Genomic DNA, 19,907 nt, shown 5'->3' on the forward strand with positions numbered 1-19,907 from the left:
TGTGTCAACCGTTCAGATAACTCAAGAAATTCATTAACTTGCCATTGCGGTTTAATTTACTAGGGAACTAGAATTTACACTCCAAATTTATATTTCCAATGACGGTCTCGAAGCTCTAGCATGTAGAGCTACGCAGCTAATAATGACCAAACTTGAGAGAGACCTTAAGCTAAACCTGAGTAAATCGAGCCACAAACCTGAGTTAAACTAACTTAAGTTAACTAACGCCTGTACAACTCACTAGAAGTAAACCAGAAAATCTTCCCTTCCATTCTACACTCTTCCTCATGCTACACAGCTAACCTTGCCTCTGGAAGCCTGACAAAGTGAGGACGAGCATAAACTTGGGGTAAGTGAGAGAAAAATCTAATTAGGATGAAGTAAGTTGTCATGCCTTCCAAGAACCTCGCCGATTTTTCCTCGCTCTCTTTTACTCTTCTCTCCTCTAACCGAGGGCCTATCACTAGCTATGCCTTTTGCGACAAAAAAGAAAAAAAAAAGCCCCAAGTAGGTTCTCTCACAAATTTAATTCACTCGGAACACATCTACATCAACTGATCATTTCATATAATGAAATATATGGAGAAAAGATAAATCAATAGTAGGCGTTCATGCATATTAGCTTGTAAATGAATACTTCTGCAGTTAAATCACTTTTTACATATAATTACAAATACAACATTCATTTGAAATATACTCGAACTTATCTTCAATTTCTCATGTGTCTTCTGTAAAAACTCCATTGACGGGGCAAGCCAAGCTTTGAAATCCACCCCAAGACAGAGATTTCAACATTTTCGTTCGCACCTTTGATATACGACTGCGGAACACCAAGGTACGCGTATCGTCGACTCTCGAGTGTTTTCATTCCTATCTGAAACTGTGTTAGTCAATCGTATTCTCCCACTTTTTTCTTAAGAATGAAATCTTTAATAAACTGTGATTCGTCTAGAAATCTCGTGTCACCCTTTTTTCCCTACATACGACTTTGGAATATCAGGTTACGAGTTTGATTCGTTAGCGCGTAGCGTCAACTACAACGCCTTTGTGCATTTACGGGCGGAACGGAGAAAGACAGAATGTGGCTGAGACTAGTTCAGAATCATTTTATACCACTTCGATAAACAAATCATGGCCAGTGTTAGAAATTGACTCCAATGACACGAATGGTAATGTACACTGAAGAGGTTCGAATGCTGAGGACTGATCCCCTCTCCATGTTTCAGCCTATACACGAGCACGTGATGTTCATGTGATTACTCAACCAGCATGCATTAAGTGTAGGTAGAGCTTAGCATTGATTCAATTTTACGCACTATGAAAATGGATTTTTAGTCTGAATTGTTTACAATAACATTGCGAGATAATTTGTTTTTATCAACTGATTTGATAAAGTGAATTAGCCATTATTAAGAGCTCATAAAACTGATGTTTCGAACGTTATACCCTTCGTCAGAGCGAATAAAGGTATTGTGGGTTGTGTGTGCTTTATATGCAGAAAAAAATGAAGGTGAACTATCGGTGGGAACATGTTAACGTGAAAAAAACAGAAATAACAAGAGAATAATAAAGGAATAACCAAGTTATGGCTTCATTTTGTTATTTACTGGATTACAACGAGATATCTATACCTGGGCTCCCTGTGCTAGCCGAATACCAGTCCTGATTCCACTTTGAATCTGACCCTATTGATAAAGAATTCGTCTCAATTAAGAACTAATGCACCATTTTTAATTTATCGCTAAATAAAAACGTTTCCTATGCAAATACTTAAGAGAGGATGTCAGCATCCATCGAACACATTTGAAATATTGTGGCAAGTCGCAAGTCGATGGTTAAAAAGGGGCCGTATGGTGAAACCTAAACATGAGCCCGCTCGCAGGGTAAACAAAAGGCGGTAAGAGGTCTTATAGTCAGCGCTATACTCCTTTTTTTGTGAACAGCCATTCAATATTAACGTTCTACAGATTAATCACCTCTATTTCGAACTCTTGAGTAAATGTCCGCGAGTAGCCTTTAACCATTTTCTTCGTACCTGCTCTAAAGTAAATTCCTTTGTTATGAAGCCTGAAACAAAAAGAAACAAAAAAAAAACGAAAAAAGCGGGAAAATTATAGATTCAACAAAGTCGCACTAACAATAAATTGCAAAACACAAAGTCGGTTTTTTTTCATTTTTTAAATTTCTTTGTTTGTCATTAAAATAAGAAATTTTCACGGAGTTGGAAAATAATTGTGCCATTTCAACCAAGTTTCAAGTTTTTCTTTAATTCTGAGCACATGCAATATGTAAATCCTGTGTTGTACTCCAGAACTTATTTTGACATGAGTCATTGACCAATAATGAACGAGATATCTGTTAGGCATGTGGTAATAGCCAAAAAGGGAAAAATTTCTTTTAAATTTCTTGTGATAACATAGAAGGGCAATGGTCAAGAAGCTTTTCCTTTTCCCTGACTTAGCAATATTTCTGCACAGCACCATACTTCATTATACCAATAGTTTATGGATAAAGAAAACAATGGCAGAAACAATATATTGCCTCTTGGACTATGACTTTAACTTGTTTTATTACAATAATAGAATGGGATTATACGGAAATCTTTCTGCTACTCGTGATATTAATATCATTCTACGTTACTAAATAAACAGCAAATCCTAACATTTTCTTATCTTTGCTTTATTCATACATAGCTAACTCTGTACTTACTTTTACCACCGAGCTCATGTCCATTAAGAGGAAGTCGCTGTTCGATCCAAAGTTATAACTGCAAATAGGATTGTGGCCGTTCGTGGCTGGAATGGTTAGTGTTTGAGAAAGGTGACAATCGAGGTAAAATACCCGGAGCGCAGGCAAACGCGTGACGTTTTAATTTAGATATAATTGATTGACAGGATGGTGCGAGTTTTCTGGACCAATCACAGAGCAAAGTAAAGCAAACCCACAGCGAACTTGGCTTGCTTTCCGACTCTTCACTCTTACTTTAGACACCGAAAAATTGCTCTACATCGATAATTTCCGAACCAGTCAAATAATTTATCGGAAAATATTATCCACCTCTATTAACGATCATTCAATGATAATGCTACTCTTATCTCTCTTCCAATGGATAACTGAAGTTAAATGAGATAACTTTACAAGAAACGAGGATATTTAATTCGGCTTTCGCTCAATGATGTGGAATCCTGAATTGAAAGAACTTTCATAGCCTTACAGAAAGTTTAGCTTCAGAAGAACTCAAAACTAAGCCTAAAACCAAAATGCTTTAAGAAGGAGTAAAAATATAGATAAGTCATTTGTCTGCTGAAGGTTGGCCTCAATAGAAGTGAACTATGAGCAAGGTTTTAAACACGCCGTCCCGTCGAAAAAAAACGGATATTTATAGATAACACAACTCATCACCCGACAGAGATCGCCTGCTGCGAGTGTGCGTGTATGTGTATTGTACTTGTTTGTTTGTTTTAAAAAACTTGTGAAAAAAAAAATATATATATATACACACTTTTTAAACTCAATGTTAAGTGACAAGTTTGTCAGTTTTGCTCTGCTAACGAAAGAAGCAGCGCATTCAAACTAAGGAAACGCCGTCCAATTACGGACGGTAAAATTGACGCACCAAGGGGCAAAGGAAAAACACAGCGAACCACTGAAACCGAGGGTGAATAATTGTTTAAGTATTTCCTAAAACAGTGAAGTGTTTTTTTTTTGCGAATTTATGGGCCGGGACGAAGTCAAGATCTATAAAAATGCAAAAAAAAAAAAAAAAAAGGCTAAAATCCGGCCGTCTTGACAAAACAAGCTTAGTCAATGAATAATTTATCAAGTATAGCAGAAAGATCGTCGGTTTATCAAGAATCAAGACTCGTTTAGTTAAAAAGACGGGAAAGAAAGCTAGCTGTTTTTATAGCACAATAAACCAATGATAGTCGTTTACGTTTCCTTCGTTTTGACTGTCTTCTGCCGCTTTCTGTGACTCTATCGCTGATGTCCAAAAATTACGATCTTTGCCGGTTTGCCAGCGGGATCAAAACGGGGAATATAGTATGGCAGAAAGATCGTCGGTTTATCAAGAATCAAGACTCGTTTATTTCAAAAGACGGGAAAGAAAGCTAGCTGTTTTTATAGCACAATAAACCAACCATAGTCGTCTACGTTTCCTTCGTTTTGACTGTCTTCTGCCGCTTTCTGTGACTCTATCGCTGATGTCCAAAAATTACGATCTTTGCCGGTTTGCCAGCGGGATCAAAGCGGGGAATTCCGAGTGGGAAACATGGGCTCCTTCTGAACGCTCGGGTAGCCAATCAGAACATATAATTTGCTCCATATTACCCCGGTAACGTGAGCGATTTAATAGGAGATACTAAATAGCCAACGAAGTGCTTAACACCGAATAAACAATCATTCCTCTCGCACTCGTTGGATATGAGATGATATATAGCCAACGACGCCCGTCATCTCATATCCAGCGAGTGTGAGTAGAATTATTTAATTTTTTCATTTCATTTTCCTTATAAGTTGTCTTATCTCAACCTTTGACACTAATTTTGCTTGTTCTTTTTTGGCGTTGTTTTGTATTTCAGCTGCAAACTCGTGTAACGACTGGAGTTGTAAGTACGGTGGGATAAAGAACGGAGTTTACCTGCTGTCACTTGAAAATCAATTCTTTAAGGTAATGTAATTATAATATTCATATGGGAAGTAAGTGTCCAAATGGAAAGAAAGTTATGTATGGCGGAAGCTTAGCCTACCTCACTCACTTTGAAATGGGAGGCAAATATAATAGAAGAAAAATTCATAGGTATGGGCGTTTTGGAGGAGGAATAGAAGACTTATTCCTTACTTTACTTATTACGTTTTTCGTCATACTCCGAATTTCCAAGAACGTAATTATTTTTTGGGCAAAAAAACTGTGGCGATCTCTTCCCCCAAATTGTCCGAGTCATACGGTCTTTCCATCCCTACCGGTAAATTAATGTTCAGTGTCAAATTTTTTAAACCAATATTGGCGGTAAAAATAAGAGGTTTACAGCACCAACTTGCCTCCTTGACCACCAGGGGCCCATCACTTAGAGCGTCCAACCCTCATACGAAGCTTAACATCTTTTCTCTCACTATAAAATAGGTGTACGTAGTCTGTGCTAATAAGCGTCAGTAATTTTGTTATGATGTAGTAAATTATTCCGTCTGTTTTGTCAGGTCCAGTTTTCCATTTTAGGGTGATTCCTCAGTATTGCACGGCGCATCCTCTACTGTGCATAAATATCACGTTATCAGGCGAATAAGCGCGCGCGCGCTACGAGAACACAGTATTTTTTTCTAATTAATGGACCTGGTGAAGAGGAACGATTGTCTTAAGCTTTTTTTGTGACCTATATTCTTTGTTGCATAATTTTGATGTACAATTTATCCTTTTTAAATTGGGGATATTCAAAATAATTCTTCGAAGGGAAATAAAGATAAAGCTAAAAGCGTGCACAAACCCGTTATTCGAGGAGGCATATTATGACCTTAAAAGGAACAACTCGAGGAACGTTTAAAGTCGATGTCGTTTAAATTTTCGTGATTTTCCCACATATTATATATCGAATTGTTCCATTCGCAGAAGACTTTCTACCTATCAAGTATTTTTAAAGTGTTCCCTTAAAAACGATTGCTTCCAGCAGCTGCAAAATGTACCGTGAACCCATGAAATGACGCGCCAGATTAGTGCCAGTACAGGCATTAATGGGGTAAGTTTAGCCCATCATACCTCACAAATAAGCAAGGTGACATATCTTTTATATTGCATTTTTTGAAACGGACATTGGTAAAGAAATACTTTTTTTTTTTCCTGAAGAATCACCCTAAGTATTCACGTCCTTTCTCCTTTGTTTTCATATATCCTTTTCTAAATTTCGCTTACTTCATGTCTAGTTTTGGAAAATATATTATCGATTGCTGGGCAAGAGTGCGTCTTTGCGATTATTAATTTTTTGCACTTACTAATTCATCGAACATCTCTCATTTAAATTTCATCTTTCATGTTTCTACGTTTCAAAATGTACCAGTGAAGCTGAAGAACGTACTGATAAGCCACGCCTGCAAGTTAATGACGTTACAGAACTTGAGTCGCCATTGGTTCTGTGACTATTGCAAAATATATTGTATATCAATTTAAAAGCAGCGCCAATAAATGGCTAAACGTTTTTCCTCCAGTGCTTCAGATCAGAAAAGTTGATGTGATTACAGAGTTTGTTTTTAGACGGAGACATAAATCATGAATCATGAATCGTAAATCATGAGTTCCGACGGAATTAGTCAGATTAGATTTCTTTACGGGAAAGGAGAACCAATAAGATTTACCTCCCTCCATTTTAAGAAGCGAACAAACCTAACTTGGATCTTGTTGGCCTTAGTTGCAAAAATCTGTATGAGCCAACTTGGAGCACACAAACATTTCGATCGAAAAGTACTAGTTACGGAGACTTTAGAAATGGCAAAGTTTGGATTCAGTGACAGGTGTTTGGGGAGTTGTAATGTTCAGCATGGTGGACAGTATAAGTCAACTGAAGGATTCCAACAGGCAAGCTGCAATGGAAACATCCAAAGTGCCTTGAAGATCGGTTTTTGGTGTGATTGGGATAGTGGTGATGGATCCGTGATGATGATTGGTGGGGGAGGAAGTAACTGTTTACGTGCTGATCACGGAATTGGGATCACAGAAGATAACGAAGCATCCTTTGAGTACGGATCCCGTGAACATGACTTCGGTCAAGATGAAACTGTTACTGAATCTTATTCGTTTAATTTGTGGATCCGTTAAATGAATTTTTTACAACTCATTTGTGTTACTTTTTTGAAGTTTTGGGCTGAGCTGCTAGAAACAAGACTATTCTCATCAGAACTTAGTTTCGGAAAAATGTATTCACCACCATGACAATTACTGCCAGAAATGTAGCGTAATGCCAAACAAGCTTTGCATAAGTCGGTCGAGGTCTACAGAAATTAAAATTTTTAACAATGCCTATGGATTTTGATGAGAAGCAAGTGCTTGAAATAACGAAATTTATGTAATGTACAAGAACACTTTTTTAACATTTATTTGTGTATATATATATATATATATATATATATATTTATATATATATATATATATATATGTATGTATGTATGTATGTATATATATATATATATATATATATATATATTATGAGAGGAAAAAAGGACGCAACTACATTTCCCGACAAGCCTGTTTCGTGAATCGCTTCACTCTTCAGGGGTTTAGAACCCCTATTAAATTTTAGTTTATTAAAGTTTATTAAACCCCTGAAGAGTGAAGCGATTCACGAAACAGGCTTGTCGGGAAATGTAGTTGCGTCCTTTTTTCCTCTCATAATATTTACTCTGCTCTGCTTCAACGTATTGAGCACTGTTCCACGCGAAAATCGACTTGCAGACTTCCTATATATATATATATATATATATATATATATGCATGCTCACTAGTTTTTCTAGTTTGAGCACTCTGGCATGGCTTAAGTGATCCCACATGTGTGAGAACACTTGGGGTGGCTTTACTGCCTTACCTCCATCCTAGCATCAGCACTGCACTGATGAGGCCCAGAAGGCCGAAACAGTACTGTCTGCAGTTAGTTATATATATATATATATATATATATATATATATATATATATACATATATGGGATCTTTGCAACCATTTCTGGAGTTGACAAAGAAGATTGGAGGTGTTCGTGACATAGCTGGTCCCATTAGACTTTAATTGCTTATGAAAAGTATATTACAGAGACTAATTATACACGAGATAGTTCTTTAATGTCATGTGTGTCTTATTTGAAGTGTTTTCTATTCTTAGTATTCGGCTGATTGAAGATAAAAATATGCATTAATTGTTGTTTAGGCGCATGATTTTGCTCACCTTATTTTTTCTCTGGTCATCAAGTATGGAGTGAGATTGTCTGCTTTAATACATTAATTTTGGTTTGTTTTTTTCTTTACCCACGGCTGACCCAGAGTCCTATCATTTGGTGCCAGTATGGATTGAACTAGCTGGTGTTCCTTCTGCAATAGGTTACGTTCAAGATAAGACATGTGAAAAAGCAAAAACAAAAGCTGAAGAAGGAAAAGGCTAGCAGAAAAGAGATAAGTTTAAAATTAGGAAACAAATACATAACAGCAACAACAAAATCAATTGAAAAGAAATCGGCATTCCGCACGTAAGCTTGCCACATCAATATATTTTCTCCATGGTACGTGCATCTTCTTTTAGAGGGGAAATTTTTCCCTGAGTTTTTATTTACAATTTATTTTATTTCGGTCTTTTTCGATTGAACCAATGAAAATAGGAATGAAATCCAAAAAAATGAAGTTAATACATAAATAATAAATGAAGTTTATGTATACATAGACATTATGAAAATAATCGCATTTGGGATTCTGCAGATCGTTACAACCTATTGGAAAGCGTCTTAGAGGGTGTCAATGGTTCGACAGCGGAACTACGGAAACTAAAACAATTTCAGATCTTTCGAAACAAACGTATACTTTCCTATGACGCAATCTATCTTGACTTGGACACATCAAAACGCGGTATGTACCATTTGATTACAGCGTCAACGACTCAGTATTGATATCATTCATTCAACCAGAACAGTACGTAAAGATATTTTATTTAGCTGTGACGCTAGCTTTAAACGCTGATTCAACTGACAATTCTCCAGTACCGGCGTTAAACCCTTTATTCTCTTCCCCTCGATTCTCCTCTTTCTTCATTGCAAATTTTACAAATAAATTAGTTTTTGAATATAACAAGTTTCCCTTCCTTTCAACTACAATTAGATTTGCGCAAAAGAAGAAGAAAAGGAAGACACGATGCATTGCGAAAGGATTCATTGTTTTAAGTGATCGAGATGGCAGACGGGTGAATTTGGATAAATCAGTGGCTGAAATAGTGGACAAGATGGCCACCACGCGTGCGCAATTAGCCCAAAATAATAATCAAATCGTATGCCTGGAGTGTTGCATAGAATTTTGTAATATATTCAGCCATAAGCAGTGTGAGTTAATTATTTATTGAAAATAATCTTCTATTTTCGTCATAATGAACATTTAAGAAAAGAAAAGCGTAAAGACTTGTTGTGTAAAACCATCAACTGATGCAAAATCTGCGAATTTTGGTGGACACATTGCCCAAAATTCGGCGAAATTAAATGAAGTCCTCTCCCTCCTAATATAAAACATCGTGACTCCCTCCAAGCCGTCATCACGCCTTTCTACATGAATATCATGATACTCTCTTATTTTTCTGTTAACGTCATGATCACTTTAAACTTTGCCTTTCATGTTAGATATCCCAGTACTGTCTTAAGGAGTAGATACAAACGTTACACCTCCGGTAAAGGATTCGGAGAAAAGAACAAAATGAAAAAAGGTAATCCTCTTGAAAACTCTGAACGAAAACGTTGTTACTTTTTCACGAAAATAAAATGAAAAACTAGACAAAAAAATAGAAATTCCCGTATTTGCTCTGTTCTGTTATAAAGCAAAGAAGCGTCAAAGCATTCATGATTATTAGAAGGGAGAAACAATCGATAACATCGGCTTCCCCCCCCCCCCCACCCCTACAATTTTCGTTTGCTTTAGCCGCTTCCTGCGGCCTGTTTTACTTTCCTTGATGCTTTTTATCATCTTGAATTTTGAGGAATTTCAAGGTAATTCAATTTTCATCAAGTGAAGGTATTTTTTTCCCTTAATACTTTCATTTTTTCTGATCTGCTTGATAGTGTGAAACTCGAGATGAGTACAATTTCACGATGGAAGTTTTTGAGTTAGTGAATGTCATTTAGGACTTAGTGGTAATAACTTAGACCACAGTTAAGCTTGCAATGCACCCTTTTGAATTCTTTCTAAGCTGCCCATACAGAGTTATGATGGTAGACGTTTGGTGATTGCCGAAGATACATGTAGCGGCAGGTGCTCGAGATAGAGTAGCTGATTCACTGGAAAATTTTTGACCAGCAGTGATCGATAAATATCGAATCGTCTATTCTTAGTTAACTTGTTGTTATTGTAAGCACGCGTGATTAAATTTAACCTGGCCAGAAATAACAACAAGCAAGCCCGAAAACAAAATTCAACACCTGTACCGTACTGTAAAAAAAAAAAAAAAAAAGGACGACCCGAAGCCAGGTTTAACTAAGCGAGAATAGGAAAAGGTATTATAAACACTTCACATAGAAAATAAATACAGTATTAGACACATCTGTTGGGACATGTGCATAGGAGATTGTGTTTCTCTGTCTCGTTATGCAATCTGTTCGTCTATTCATCGTTTTATCTGTTTGTCAGTTTTTCAGATGAAGTGGTCAGTCAAATACTCAAGAAATTAGATCGACAGATAATTTGGGTGAAAAACAACTATTTATTATAGAGATATAACTTGCAATCCGCTTTCAATGTGAAAGTTTTAATTTCAATTAAAAGTTGGGTATGCTCATCTTGTTAGTTCCTCGTAGGTACATTTGTTTACTTTACGTAATTTATAGGGTGGGTTAATAAAAGCAAGAATTCAAAATCTTTAACTCTAAATGTGTTCAAAATTTCCAAGGTTTTATGAAAGTTCGACATTGAAGGGGGTTCTTCTGGAGAACTGTGCAAAGGTAAATCCTGCCAAGAGGCCCTATTGAAAAATTAATAAATACATGTAAGCAACAGATAGGAAGATAAATAAATAAATTAGGACATTAATAAATAAAAGTATAAATAAATATCGATTAAGATAAGGTACGCTTAAATTGGTATTACCACCCATTTATGCGACATTTTGTGGATGCGACATACAAAAAGTGATTCCTGGAAATACGTGTGCAGAAGAGGGCTCGTATGGAGGACAAAGAAAAAGTTCGTGGCACCAATCTGCGATGGAAAAGCTCACTTTCGCCAGGAACGCTAATGCGAAAAAAACAAACTGCAGGTGCTAAATATGCCACAATCTAAATGACGTGCTCAGCCAATCAGTGGATGAAAAGAAACTGAAGGCGAGGTAGGAGGAAGCTAATAAGTACCATGTAAACTCATTTATTAAATTCGTCGATAAGCAAGAATACAAAGACTTTGTCAGTGAAAAACATAATTAGCCCCTTCTTCAGCAAAGGAGGAAAAAGATTCAAGGAAACAGCTTGTGCAACTGCTGTTCTAGACATCCATGTCTCACGTGACGGTGACAACAAAAGAAAGCACCAAAACAAAACGAAGAAAGGAAAGAAAAAACTGAGCTTCGGTCACTTAACCCTCATTAAAATATCTAGAGAAGACAAGCTTAGACACTTAAAGTGGTATGTCATCGATAATTGTCACAAAATGATTTTAATAAACAGTCGAAGTAACACGAATAACCTAATCGTGCTTTTGTTTACCTGTTAAATATGTCGAAAATGTAGAGTCATACTTCTGAAATTCTCGCAGGGGAATATCTCGTTTACTCAAAGTATCTTTTTCCCGGCGTCCCATGCGCTCCCTGAGCTGTATTACCAGTAATTTCCAGCCATCTCTCCACTGAAGTTGACCGGCGATGTTCAGAAACGTGTTCCTCCTTGCACAGTTCTCACGTAAGCCTGCCTCACCTCCCTTACCTCTCGCCTTTCCTAAATGAATGAAGAAAAGTGAGCAAGAAAGCATGCTAAAATACCTTCAAAGCTAAAGCAAATGTTAACCTAATGCTTTCACTCTCATTAGAAATACACAGACACACACTAAACAATAAATTGATTGCAAATTACTGTGAACTGGAGAGATGAAAGAAGTGATGTTGTTAATTATGCCAAACCAATCAAACGCCCCTATTTCGACCGGGTGTCCTTAATTTAAGAATCTTAGGGGATAAGCCACGTAGTTATCTTAGAAACACCATGAAATAGAAACTTTAACAAAGGAAAATCGACGAAAATCAAGAATTTCGTCCATCATAATGATAAGAGGTTCGAAGCTCTTTGAGACCAAACTGATACTTCCAAGCTCTCCCAATTTAAGGTTCCGAAAGTGGAAATCCTTAGTTGAGAAAATTCAATCAGTCGTTTAGTCTAAGTGTGTTAGCTTATCTTACCAACTAAAAGGTTCACACATGTTATTCTTCTATTGAGGACGGCAACGTGAATAGACGATCTCCTAGATGGCATCATCCGACATGGATCAATACCTAAGCTCATTAGTCTGGAAACCACTCGCTCATGACCGCGATGGGAGGCAATGTACAGAGCTACATAGCCACGTTCATTAAAGTGCGCCCCTCTAAACCAACCAACTTTATGCTCCATCACTCTTATTCGCGACGCCATCACGTCTGATTTCATATTAAGAACAAAACAGTTAATAAACATTCATATTTACTTGCGAGCCGTTATATTGCGAGTGCACGAAAAAGTCACGATCGCTTAGCTCTGCATACATCTACCACCACAATGAGGGTTGTAGACTAAAGCAATATAGTAGCCCTCGAATAAATCTCGTAAACATTTTCTTTTCATTTCAAGTGAACGTAGATGTTGAAAAGAGCTTGATGTGAATCAGGACGAGCAGGAGATCGAAAGATTGCAGCCATTCAAACTGAGATCTCTCTCCCACACAAATCATAGAATTGTAGAAGTTTCAGTCTGAAATTGTTAATTCTGACAGAATTCGTTATAGATTTGGGTCAAAATATAAACCGTGTTATGTGTCTGCATATTAGCTGAAAAACCACATGGCTCAAATAAACCATGAGCCAGTAAGCATATAAATGTTGCCTTTATTTCTTTATTCAGCAAATTTTCGATGAAGGTTTTGATTTAAACTAGAAATTGTCCACAATTAACACATAAATGACCACGTAGTCAGATAAAAATGACTTACTTTTTAAGTCACCACGATAAGCGGCTTGAATCAGAGAAGCCCACTCAGGCCACCATTTCACTGTAAGTATGGAGTTTGGTACTACATGGAAGAAGGACAGTTTTTTTCTGTCATCCATGTCTAGTTCATCAAGATATGTTAAGCGTTGCAATTGCCTTTGAAAATAATTAAAACAAAAAAACAAAATTACAAACATAGAAACAAAAATACGCCGAAGAAAAGAGCAATTAAACAGTGACACGAGACGATTGTACTCTTCCGCTTACATTCAGGATCTTGTCTCGCGAAAATTAAATGTTCAGTACCAGGCTCAAACAAGGGACGAAAGGATACGCTTTTCACTTTTGAAGGTCAAATGGCTCCCAATTTTTTAGGCGGAAGGGATCCTTTATCAAAAGACTTTTTATCTGTTTTACATTAACGCTTTGTTACGCAGAGAGTTTCAAAAGTCTAATGTCTATCAGAGTTTTATGCCAGAATTCTTAATACATTTGGAAGTGGCTCACTGCATCTAATTGAAAATAAACAGGATTTCAAGCTGAGAGTAAGACTTGAGCTTGCGGCTCGTTCAATTTTGAAAACTTACAAACAATGCCCAGTGCATAAATAGTACATTGACGTTGAGACGATTTCCTCTACAAATGGAGCGATGTAACTGTACCTCATCAGTAATTATGATTTAAAGCATAACTTCCTGATCGCTGGAATTGGAATTTTTCAAAAGGAATCACTCAATCTTACCGTGGAATCCCACATTGCAACTCAATTTTGTCTTTTAAGGCCAGCACAGTCATTGATGTGACGACATCGCTTATCACGATTTCTCCAATGGACGTAAGAACAATCTTAACAGGGAAAGGGCGGTTCTTGGCAGAAGAAATTTGACAAGGCATCTTCTATAAAATCTCATGGAAATCAGAAAACTTCTCCTTTTGTTTCTGATTGTTTTATCTCCGTTTACGTCATAATAATGATCACGTGAGAAGTTAGTTAATTGCACGCGCAGTATTTCAAAGAATTTTCTATAGGAGTTTCGTGTGTCACATAATGTGGTCGCTCGTTCAATTACTGAACGAGATCGAGTCACACATCAGTGCAACGGTTTATTCGATTGGTAAAACAGTCAAATTCAAATCTGCCCTTTGAGGTACAGTAACCGCTTTAGTGGGTGAAAGACAAAAGCGATTTGCTCAATTATCAAGCCTTTCAGCTCTTAACTTGTTTTATGGTAATCCAGACAAAATCATGCATGAAAGATTCCCATTTAGGGGCAACTCACACGATCGCACCAAAAAGTAACTTAACAGTTTTGAAAACATCATTTAAAACTCTTTGTAAATCTTTTGCATCCTTTACCTTCCAAGTCATTGATCATTGAGTATTCCAATGCAAAAAGTTGTGTCTACCACTGTGCATACATGGGAAACAAGAATTATGAAAAGTTTTAGTTTTTTTTATATCTCAAAATCGCAACCAAACCTCAAAATTTTTTGATGTAGATCCAAAAGGGAATAATGTCAACGTGAAATTTTACTTTAATGAATTGGGTAAATATTTTTGCCCAAGAACGCTTAACTGCCCCCTCAAAGTCATCGAACTAATTTGTATTCTAAGTGATTTTTTCCTCGGGATTATTCTGGTTCGCACTAGCCAATGGACTCTAAGTGATATATGGCCAAAAGGCGTTCATCACTTAATGAAACTAATGAAAATAGAGAGTACGCTATTAACGCAGTTAGACACGCGCACTGACTTAGAAATTACTTTCATTGCATGATTCACCTTCATTACAATATGTATTCAACTTAAGTTGCAGATCGATATCTTTTTGGATTGAATTTTCTAATATTTTCAATGTTTATTTTTGGGAAATGCTCGGCTTTTGCCATTAACAACCTGCAACGAATGCAATCTGCTTACGGAATGATGACTCGTCGCTGCCTTCAAGTTTATAGTACACTGTTTAAAATCTGTGACCTGTCACAAACTCAGCTAATTAACGGCAGTGTTATTGGGTCTGAAAAGAGAGATTATCTTTCAGAATTCCTAAAGGTCAATGTTTCCGCGAGTTTTCATTTTTGTCAGCCATTTTAGCATGGCGAATACAATGATTACAACCTTTGGGACTGCAGCTCTGTTAAGGAATAGTATTTGGCTATACGAAAATCTTTCTACGATTTTTCTGGCTCATTAATTTTTTGCATCCGTTGGATTTTGTACTTTGTTTATGAACGTGTCACAAAAGCATTCGATGACTTCTTCGGTACAGTCGTATTTTGGTGCACGAATAAATAATTAGTTTGAATCAACTTTGTATATGAAAATCACGATTAGCGTACTGTTTTTATTTGATGATTGATTCTCACTTTGACCCACAACTAGCAAATTTATCTCATGCTTCAGCGATGGCTTTCCAAGCTCATCTCATTTTTATCCTTCAACTAGTTGTCGCTGTTTCCACGTGCAACATTGCTCTAAAGGAATGTGAAGCCGATAATTCTTCGAAGCTAGGATTTGTCCTCGTTGGTTACGCTTTTAAATCATTAACAACTGAAGACCTGGCGTTTTGCTTCAGTGTTTGTAACACGGATCCGTCCTGTCAAAGTTTAAATTATAACCTTGCAACCAAATCCTGCGAATTGAATTCAGAATCAAGAAAAAGTCATCCGGACAATTTTCACGGGGACGTATTTCATGTTTACTCTGATAATTCTAACCGAGGTAAGAACTAATTTAAGGCAATGTGATAGTTTATAAAAGGGAAGAAGCCAACTATTCGCTTTTGTGATTGCTTCTAAAAGTTATTAACTGGCGCCTTGTATGTCATGGCGGTTTTTCACTCTTTTTCTTTGGGGGGGGGGGGGAGAAGAGGGGAGATTGTAAAGCTGTTACTTATCGTTAACAGTAGGTTCTGGAAGCATTCAAACTTTTATTGATATACAAAGACAGCATGTATGAAGCAAGTCCCCTTCGTGAAGCTGTGAAGTCTGAATGTTAGTATAGCATGATTAAAATTACAGCAACAATCAAAGGAAATGATAAAAGACATAGGTTTGTTCCTGGTTGAGGTCTTAGGATGTGTCAATTTCACTTATGCATATTCCTTCAAACGGAAATATGGTTACCAAGTCGTCCACACAGAAGTCAACAGCACCCTGATTCTCCGAACAAATTACACGAATTAGCTTTGTTTGCATGAATTCGAATTCCCAGTGAGAATAGACCACTCTGTATCGTAGGACCATGCGGAAAGGCATGCGAATCGAAAATGGAAATGAAACACGTGTAGCCACTCTAAATTTACAACTATCAAACGTGACTCTGACACCTTTTTTTGTGTTTCCACAGGTTTAACTTCGTAGGAAACCCATGATTTGACATTTTGCAAACGATTGAGAAACAATTAAATCAATCAATGAAGTTTATATGAATACAGCAATGGATAGCAAATAACTATCAACCCAGTTTTCTTTTTATAAATGTTCATGAGATAAATTACTGTAACACCACACTTTTATTTGCTTCAAACCGAGAGTCCATCGCTTTGCGCTAAGCATATTGCTTTCGCGCACAAAGAAAAAAAAAGAACGCAAAAGAACTCCGACCTCTTGGCTGGCTGGAGTTCTAAAATTTCTCTCATTAGCCAACAGTGTAAGGTTGCTATCTTCGTTATAATAACTTGTGCTCACCACAGCCGCGAACACAGATTTTCAAAAGCTAAAAATAAGTTAAGTGCATGAGCGCGATAGCACAGCCTTGATCGGCCCTGTCTGTCCTCATGTTTGCTCTCGTCACTTTTTATGATCTGTTTTTTCCCCATTGATTCGTTCGTTTAATCCTTCATCGACTCCTTAACGGTCGCATGTTACCCGCAACATCAATCTGAATACCAGTTGGGAAACATGAAGCAATCGTGTAGCACAATGTAACAATGTTTTCATCTCCTAGCTCTGCGCAAAGGCAATAAGCAACCAACACTGTCATCAATCTGAACCAAACATCAAACTAATAATAGAAATTTGCCCTTTATGCTTTTGTTTTGTTATGAAGGAAAGAAAGGGTCTTTGGTTACGGTACCTGGCCTCTCGTGTAGAAATATCCAGGATAATGGAGATCTGGACTCTAGTGGTATATATTGGATTCGGCCTGCAGGGTCCCTTGTTAGTTTCCAAGGATACTGTGACAAGTTAGGAGTTGGACGTAAGTTTACCGATCGAACAAATATTTAAATTTATTATGAATAAAAACGCTATGTTTCATGAAATGATCCAAAAAATTACCTTCCAACCTCTCTCATCTCGATAAATCTCGACCTTAAATCAACGAGACTCTCGCGATAACCACAAACCATAACACTTACCGAAAGGACTTAAATTTTCTGGTTAATATCATTATTTGTGCATGATATCATTGGCAAGCACGCAATACTAATGATACGATTGGTGCAGAAATACATACCCTAATGTGGCAATCTGATTGGTGCGAGATACATACCTTTTAGAAGCAAGGTAATTTAACTGGTGCCAGACACATACTCAAATGAGAAATTTGATTGGTGCGAGATACATACTCTAATGCAGCGATCGTATTGGTTAGAGCAACATACCTGCCTATATGCAGAATTAGTCCTTTTTTTTGTTACAAAAATAAAATCGTATGATAATAAAAATGAAAGAATATTAATAATAACTCAAAAACAAATGTAAAATGAGAATTAGAAAACTCTCGTGAACTTCCAGGAAAGTGGGCATGTACTGAGGGTGAGCCAATTTGTTTTATTTGAATCTTCTTTAATTTATTTCTAAGATATTATTGCTTTATCATGCATGCTCATGAACACGATTGACTGAATGCTTGATGTAACTTCTGCACGTATAGAAAATAGCTATTGTGCTGTGTGAGTACCATGTAACAAAACAAAATCGGCAAGAACTGGTAGTGAGTGTTTTGGCCAACTGCAATAGAATAAGAGGAACAAATTTGGAATTACAAATATAATAATAATTCCAAGTTTTTTTTTTTAAGTCATCAGAGCGAATGACGGAGGGCTAATACTCGAAACGTTATTTTTGAAACTCTTTAGCTATTTCCCATTATCAGCTCAGTTGATATGACCAGAAGTATCTTGTTATACTTCCCCACTGACGCAGCACAATAGTTTCTTCAGAAACTTTCCCCTTTTATTTTTTTGGAGATTGTCACACTGTTAGGAAATTTATTAATTTGGTTTTTCCTTCCTGTCTCAGAATGGACGAGGGTAACTCCACAATGGATCGAACAAACTTTCAAAGATGGAGTGATCTTAAAATACACTGAAGAAAATGATGGGCTCACCATTTCAGGCCAAGTGACATCAAATGGATGTCTTTCAGGGAAAAATCCCGGAATCCTGACTCTGATTGAAAGCTACTGGACTAAGATAAAATGCACTCAAGAATTCTATGGGAAAGCTGTCTGTTGGAGCATATTTGGAGATAGCAGGTAAGCATACTTTTTAATCATCCCAGTATTAACACACGTATACCACATTTCTTTGAGCTTAAAATTAGTTGAATAAGTTGAAACTCGAGAGAAGTTGATTGTCTGTTTGAAATTTACAGGTATGGTCGAGCTTCAGCTGGCAAGAAACCAACGGGAGTGCATCCCTTTAATTCCTCTCAAAGAGATTCCATCACAAATGAATACTTCATGGGTGGAGATTGTAAGTAAACTCCTACTTTATTTGTCTGTTCTTTTCTTTTATTCATATCCAGCGCCTAAATGTTTGAAAATGGGAAATTTGCATTTTTATAAAACAATGTTCTGCGTTAGAGTAATCTTTTCTTCTATTATTCCTTATTTGTTTATAATGAAAGGAGTGTATTACGAAGTACAAAAAACAGAAATTATGAAACGCGGTAATTAATGATATTGCACACTTCAGGACAACGACAAGAAAGTTAATGCAAACAAATTCAAGTAAGGGGGACCTTAATCTCCGTCAATTACCGCACGTGAATGCTTTTGGTATATTTAATTTTCATGAGGTAATTTTCAATTGAATGTTGAAAGTAACTCGGGATTACTTTGGTTTTCCTTTAATTCAGTCTGATTGGTCCTGAAATCTCATGCTCAGCTCTGAAACTATTAAACGCAAACGCCAAATGAAAACCAATCGTCACTTGGACACCCACGTATCTCGTTCTTTTGGTAGTTTGCCTGTTTTTACTCTGAGTCCTCATTGGCTAATAATGACGCAAACCTTTGATCTGAGTGGCTGTCGTAGTTAATTTGGTTTAGGTTTTACGACAGTTAATTAAAAACCGCTGTACTGAGGTCAAGCGTGAGCTTAGTCAGGCTTAAATTCCTGAATTTTATGTCAATTTTATCTTTTAGCCCATATCTTCAAAGGTAAAACAACAAGGTGCAACGATTTAGCGACAAACTTTTGGAGTAAAACAGACCGAAATGTACGCTATGCGATAGTGGTTCTCAGAAGGAAATTGAGTGCAGAAAATGCCAGTATTTTTACTGGCACATCGTGTGGCACACCAACACTTCATTATGCACAGAGTTCTTGGTTAAAGAAACAGCAAACATACCTTATCCATCAGCTATGGCATTCCTAACTAATATTATTACATCCTTCAGCTATTTGTCGCTCTTACCGCGTCCAACATTTCCCTATAGCAATGTAAAGCCGATAATGCTTCAAAGCTAGGATTTTTCCTCGTTGGTTATGCTTTTGAATCGTTCGCAACTTTTATACTTTTCTTGTTCTCTCCAAAACTTCCCGCGTGCATCCATAACTCGATATACATACACTAAGCATGGACCCATTCTATAACAGTTCTTAATTTGAGTAGTCACATGTATTATAATTTAAAATAGTTAGGCCGTTAGGAAAAGTTTTTCTTTTTTCCTTTTTTGTCAAGGAATGGACAAGGGTAACTCCACAATGGTTCGGGTGTAGTAAAACTAAACTAGAAACCATTTTGAGGAGACACTTCTTGAACTTCTCTCGCGAAGGTAAGTTCAAAATGA

General features: G+C 36.9%; 2 protein-coding genes across 3 annotated transcripts; one reads left to right on the forward strand and one right to left on the reverse strand.

The window, feature by feature from the left end:
• Positions 1-10,398: 10,398 nt before the first annotated feature.
• Positions 10,399-13,838, reverse strand: LOC113681760 (uncharacterized). 2 transcript variants are annotated; one of them, XM_027198881.2, is made up of 5 exons: positions 13,626-13,838; positions 12,885-13,039; positions 12,100-12,336; positions 11,414-11,641; positions 10,399-10,677 (listed from the first exon to the last, which is right to left on the reverse strand). In XM_027198881.2, exons 1-5 carry the CDS (start codon positions 13,775-13,777, stop codon positions 10,592-10,594), a joined length of 858 nt encoding a protein of 285 aa, XP_027054682.2. In that variant the 5' UTR covers positions 13,778-13,838; the 3' UTR covers positions 10,399-10,591. The 2 variants fall into 2 exon arrangements, with proteins under 2 accessions (XP_027054682.2, XP_089055909.1); XM_089199783.1 differs by lacking the exon at positions 13,626-13,838 and adding an exon at positions 13,151-13,318.
• A 1,451-nt stretch (positions 13,839-15,289) lies between these two features.
• Positions 15,290-19,492, forward strand: LOC113681759 (uncharacterized). Its single transcript, XM_089182087.1, has 5 exons — positions 15,290-15,605; positions 16,935-17,084; positions 18,131-18,365; positions 18,485-18,585; positions 19,260-19,492. Exons 1-5 carry the CDS (start codon positions 15,290-15,292, stop codon positions 19,490-19,492), a joined length of 1,035 nt encoding a protein of 344 aa, XP_089038213.1.
• Positions 19,493-19,907: the final 415 nt, after the last annotated feature.

The sequence above is a fragment of the Pocillopora damicornis genome, chromosome 1, assembly GCF_964200805.1.
Source record: "Pocillopora damicornis chromosome 1, jaPocDami1.2, whole genome shotgun sequence".
NCBI classification, from domain to species: Eukaryota; Metazoa; Cnidaria; class Anthozoa; order Scleractinia; family Pocilloporidae; genus Pocillopora; species Pocillopora damicornis.

Coding starts and splice junctions, on each gene's coding strand:
- LOC113681759 (XM_089182087.1), top strand. CDS start 15,290: ATGGCTTTCCAAGCTCATCTCATTTTTATCCTTCAACTAGTTGTCGCT. Junction 17,085..18,130: donor TGACAAGTTAGGAGTTGGAC/GTAAGTTTACCG, acceptor TTCCTGTCTCAG/AATGGACGAGGGTAACTCCA. Junction 18,366..18,484: donor AGCATATTTGGAGATAGCAG/GTAAGCATACTT, acceptor TGAAATTTACAG/GTATGGTCGAGCTTCAGCTG.
- LOC113681760 (XM_027198881.2), bottom strand. CDS start 13,777: ATGCCTTGTCAAATTTCTTCTGCCAAGAACCGCCCTTTCCCTGTTAAG. Junction 13,040..13,625: donor TTGCAATGTGGGATTCCACG/GTAAGATTGAGT, acceptor TTATTTTCAAAG/GCAATTGCAACGCTTAACAT. Junction 12,337..12,884: donor TTATCGTGGTGACTTAAAAA/GTAAGTCATTTT, acceptor ATATGAAATCAG/ACGTGATGGCGTCGCGAATA.